This window comes from Pundamilia nyererei, unplaced genomic scaffold (assembly GCF_000239375.1).
Source record: "Pundamilia nyererei isolate P.nyererei 1_Seehausen unplaced genomic scaffold, PunNye1.0 scaffold00262, whole genome shotgun sequence".
Classification (NCBI taxonomy): domain Eukaryota; kingdom Metazoa; phylum Chordata; class Actinopteri; order Cichliformes; family Cichlidae; genus Pundamilia; species Pundamilia nyererei.
Window position 1 is genome coordinate 37,130 of NW_005187663.1, and position 5,425 is coordinate 42,554.

Here is a 5,425-nt window from a genome sequence, read left to right on the forward strand (position 1 = left end):
ATTTTAATTAATTATTGTCACATTTAATTAATTATTTAATGGTGTATTTAATTAATTCATTATGGCAGTCCTGACGTTCCATAGCCTTTTGTGTAGTTTGCAATATTTGCCTTTATTTATCTGAAAAAGTCTCATGCTCCTTAAGTACATCTACCCTGTTGAACTTATTATGGGAAATAAATATTTAAATAAAAACAAGCTGCTGATTATTTCACACTTTACTTGTGAGCAACGGCACATTTAAATCTTACAAATATAGTTATTTGGCTTATATCATGATAGATATCGTTATCGCCTGAAATGAAAAAAAACATTTCGTGATGTGAAAAAATCTTATATTGCCCAGCTCTACTCAGAGGTCTTATTCTGAGTATTCACGGCAGCTGTAAGCTTCTCCAAGATCTTAACCATGCTGCATTCAGTGAGCTCTTTCTGAGAAGTCGCGCCTCGTCCCACCGTTTCAATCCCAGTGGGCAGCCTTGGAGGGGTTTGAACAGCCGGTTCCGCTTTCTTAATTCTCCGATAAGCCAGGGCCAAGCCAGCTCCGATCAGCAAGAACCCTGTTATCATGGTTCCGAATAGGTAGATATCTTCAGCGTCCTCGATCGACAGTCCCGCCAAGCACACGATCCTCTATGTCTGCCACCCGTCCATCGTGTATCCGGCAGGGAAAGTACCTCCAGGGCACTCGGGCTCTCCCAAGCCCAGACTTCTCGTTGAGAAAAGGGTGTCAATAGCATTCAGAGACCAGTTGATCAAATCCATAATTCTATTTTAGGTTTTAGAGAACGACAGTGAGAGACTGTTCCAGGGAAAAGTAAAAACACGAGACAAGACAAGGGCACAAGAGGCTAAGCAGGGAAGATAAGGGGAAGGAGGAGAGGAGAAAAGTGCAACTGCCTTCGCCGAGAGCCAAAAGAGAAGAGAAGATATTATAAGTGATCATTGAGGTTATGGCTCCCAGTCCTTCATATAATGTTTGATATATTTTGGTGCTCTCTGATGCTACAATGTTACTGTAAAGTCTTGAACCTTTCCTTTTTTTTCTTTATATTACACTAGGAAACGGAACATAGATGCATTCACTCCAGCTGTCTCTTCACCAGGCCAGCTATCACAGTCATGTGTCCAGGAAAGGGAATTTGAGGGGGGCAGGGATTGAGGCTGGTGATCAGCTTCATCTGCTTTTACACTAACTCTTGATATTTGGTATGGTTACCTTTATTCCTTAACAAGCTGCCTCTGTCAGTGCGCCCCAGGGTGGCTGTGGCTACAATGTAGCTGCCATCACCAGTGTGTGAATGTGTGGGTGAATGGGTGGATGACTGGATATGTAAAGCGCTTTGGGGTCCTTAGGGACTAGTAAAGCGCTATATAAATACAGGCCATTTACCATTTACAGGCCATTTGTTCTGTTCTGTCAAGATGATCCTACACTGCTTCAGTAATGTTAATGGGTCAGTCCATGACTGACAGTGTTTCACTATGTGTTTGTAGTGGGGCAGTGTGGATGCAACTGCGTGGCATCCGCAATCACGCCTACTGAGTTAAAACCAATAAATCAATAAAATGGCTCAAAACTGTGATCTATGGACTGTTTCTTTTCACTGGAAATAAGAGGCTGAACCCAACTCTTGAAAAACAACTTGTTGTCCTGGTGGCATCCTATCACGGCGTCACACTGGAATTCACTGAGCTCCTGAGAGCGACCCCTTCTGTTACAAATGTTTGTAGAAGCAGTCTGCATGCCTAGGTGCTTGATTGTATAAGTGTGTGGCACAACTGTAGTCATTCGTTTTTTCCTACAGTAGCACATCAACATGCTGTCACCCAGGAGAGACAGATGCAAATTCAATAAAAAAAAATTCTCAGCACTTATGATTACTTTCTGTATTGGGTCAATATTCATATTTAAAAACATTTTTTTAATGCAGCTTTAAAACCACCTAAGAAATGTGGCAGATCTGAAATTTTTTTTTCAGCAGCAACACACCTACACATGATTCAGCTCCGACTTTATCTTTCAAGTCCAGCAAAATAACAGCCACAAACATTCAGCTGGGTACTTGTGGAAGAAGAGTGTGCTTTAACAGAGACGCACCCAAACTCAGTGGACATTTCGGATTTACGCAATCAGTTGTCAAGCACCAAATAGCCTTCAAGTAAACTTATAGCACATGGTAAAAGTTCTGCTTTTACTGTGCCATCTGGTCCAATGATTTACGCAGTGGGAGCATTTCATTTCAAACTTCTTGAGACTCTGTACTTACCCAATCACATCAACAGAATTATTAAGATATGGGTCAAGGATCATAGAATTAGCGACGCTCCAATCGCCGTCTGCTGCGATGATGCCAACACCAATTAGACCAACTTTATCCAGCATGTTCCGGAGCACCTTTGGCGACAAAGACATGCTCTCAGTGGAACTCGGCTAGAGCTTTAAAATCATCCCAAACACCGTCACACTGCATCTCTCAGTAGGACAACTCAATGTTAGTGGCTGTTTTTCTACTTCAATTTACACTGCAGGCTACTCATTATGACAAAAGTACAATGAAAGATAACAGTAAGTTATGTTTACCTTAATGTACTTGATGTCAAAGCTTCGCTCATTCCAGATCTAAATGGATGAAAGAGAATTTTAGTTTGCAAACAAACTTTTGCAGGCTCAATTTCCTGCAAATCCATCAATCCAGTATCACGTGGTAAAGCTTTTATATTCCAGGCAGGCCTTCAGTACTAAGCAACTAATAAATGTCATCTGTCACATTTTACAACAAAGTCAGGTTTTGATATGTTCCCACTTACCATGTTAAAGTCACACTTTAGTGAACAGAAACCCTTCATTTTCTAACAGGGCTAATTCCATGCAACAACAGCCGCACAGGATTAAGACAACATGAATGAATCAAAGCCATGTAAGTTACTTTAGAGAGCAATAAGTAACATTTAACATTAACAGAACTACTTTTTTCCTCCCTGTGTTTGTGGGCTGGCTTTCACTTGGTCACATTGACCATATTCACATCTGCTACTAGAGGTCCATCTTTGTTCCAATTCCTGGTTTATATTTGATGAAATACAGAAGTTGGTAACAGGACTTACATTAGAGAATTTACTGTCACTAGGTGGCTGCAAATAACTGCTTAGTGTTTAGAAGTTTTGGCCATTACTACTTTTGGTTATTAAAATCCTGAGAATGCCAGAGATACTGAGAGATAATGCAAGCAGTCAGATGTTCAAACAGTTTAACCAGAGCTCAAAAATGAATGTGTGTGTTTGAAATGTAACAAAGAATTATAATTAATAGCTATATTAATTAATTATAATCCTGTTATGAAAGGAAAGTTCAAAACATGCCAAAAGCCACCAAGCTGCAAAGCACTCACTTTTTGAGGAAGCAGCCTTTGTAAGGACCACAAAAGCAATGTGTTGAAGTAGAGATGATTATTGCATGAATTTTGTGGGTTTGTGCAGAGCTGCATTCTAATCTGAGAAGTGGTATACACACCCCAACATACTGAATGTCTAGGTCATGGTACTGCTTGGCACCAAGGATCCAGTTCACCACATATGTTGCAGTGACATCCGGGTAGTCATAGGGCCAGTTCTTGCCACGGCCCACCCAACCGGGAAACGCCCAGGGCAAACCTATATGAAAACAAGCAGACACACAAGAAAAGACAATGATTCTTTTTGTGTTACATTTAATATAAATTTCACTATCTGGTCACATTTCCAATCACCCCCACCATCTATCCAACAAACTGAGCAGACTTGTTAAAGTTTTCAATAATATCAATAATATTATTGTATTATTTACATTCCATATAAAATAACTGCATGCATTGAATTGTAACCTTTATATCAAAACTACTTTATTCAAATTTTTAAAAAAAAATAAATGAAAAAAAAAAAAAAATCTCCGGATAGAAGTAAATGGGTGGAAAGTTCTGGCAGAAATTCCATGAGGTTTGCCAGTAATACCAAATGTGTTCATGCCAAGAAAAGCAGGAGTGGTCATTTGTAACAACACATGTAGATTCTAAATCTCAGTTTCCTACTATGACATTTTCCCTCTGATGTCTACTGGTTTTGGTTTACTGCTGTCAAGTTATCAGACAGAAAAGGAAACAATGTTCCTTCTTACCTATGAGTGTGATATTTGGGTTCCTCTTCTTGGCCTCTTTCATAAGCCACCACTCGTAGCCTCTGTAGTAGTTCTCATCATTTTCATAGCGCATGTGAGACGGCTCTGTTCCATCTGATCAAATCAGAGGTTCAATAATACCAAAAAAATGGAGAGAGTCAGTTTATTCTTGAAGTTATACTATGATCCAAAGTGTCTATCACGACCCCAGCACCAAAATATGTGGTAATTATAGCCAATATCCTATCCATACAAGACTTTAAGATCCATATGAAGCAGATGTCACAAGTGTTTCCTTGTTAAGAAGGAATTTATGTCATTCTGCTGGACTTTAGCTGTGTGTCATAATGCATTTCAGACCTGGCAGCAGAGAAATGGAAATGTAACAAGTAACAAATTAGAAACTGTCAGAAATGTAGTGTGACTAAATGTACTTTACCAGTAGTTTGCGCATCTCCTCCGATCTCCACCTTCAGAATGTGCAAAGAAGCTCCAAAGTTTGGCTGAAAATAGGAACACAGAGCAGTGAGTTCCCGTGCTTAAAACTGAACTGTGTGAATGAGTTGCTTCTGTCGTACCTTAAACAGGAAGTCTAGTATCTGGCTGCGGTACGGCTCCGCATAACTCACCAGTAACCGAGACGTCGCCTACATTAAGGCACACGTAGAAATGTTATGTTAGTAAAATAATAAGCTAATCAGAGAAACAGAAACATGCAGGCAGGCATGCATAGATCAGATTGTTCCTGTGGAGGCAGTGTTGTACAAGGAAGTACTCTAGTAAAATACACTAAACTCACCCCTCCGCCGCTTAAACCTCCAATTCCATCAAAAACCCTTCCCAGACCCCCGTCATCGCTCAGGACATAATTCTGAGCAGAGCACAAAGCCAAAGCCAAGAGGAGAACGGACACTAATAACGCCGACTCTCTGCAGTCCATCCTGAGCGCTAGCTGACAAGACGCTGTACGCGCGCGCACATTCTCTATCACATGACAGCGCAGCTGAGCGGCCACGTGATGTTGAAACCCGTCACACCGGTACTTACTTTTAAACGTTTATTTCGTTCTACGAACGTCCGCAATTAAAAAAAAAAAATCTTCAAACAGTGTTCGCAATGATTTTTTTTAAGGGTACACAAATGCCTCACCGTTTTTCCCCGGATTTTAAGGATGGGTCGTGTGTACCCTTAAAAAAAAACGGTGAGGCATTTGTCTGCTGCATTAGAAGAGGTTTTTTTGTTTAGTTTTTTTTTATTGACGCAAAAACAAGA

General features: G+C 40.4%; 1 protein-coding gene across 1 annotated transcript in view; it reads right to left on the reverse strand.

The window, feature by feature from the left end:
* galcb (galactosylceramidase b) overlaps positions 1–5,155 on the reverse strand; it is a 42,079-nt gene extending 36,924 nt beyond the window's left edge. The window contains exons 1-7 of the mRNA XM_005750107.2: positions 4,953–5,155; positions 4,732–4,800; positions 4,593–4,656; positions 4,154–4,267; positions 3,515–3,654; positions 2,585–2,623; positions 2,271–2,398 (exon numbers count right to left, since the gene is read on the reverse strand). Of these exons, the coding sequence (XP_005750164.1) occupies positions 2,271–2,398; positions 2,585–2,623; positions 3,515–3,654; positions 4,154–4,267; positions 4,593–4,656; positions 4,732–4,800; positions 4,953–5,093 (695 nt within the window). The 5' untranslated portion in view covers positions 5,094–5,155. The remainder of the gene's footprint in view (positions 1–2,270; positions 2,399–2,584; positions 2,624–3,514; positions 3,655–4,153; positions 4,268–4,592; positions 4,657–4,731; positions 4,801–4,952) is intronic.
* Between the last annotated feature and the right edge of the window lie 270 nt (positions 5,156–5,425).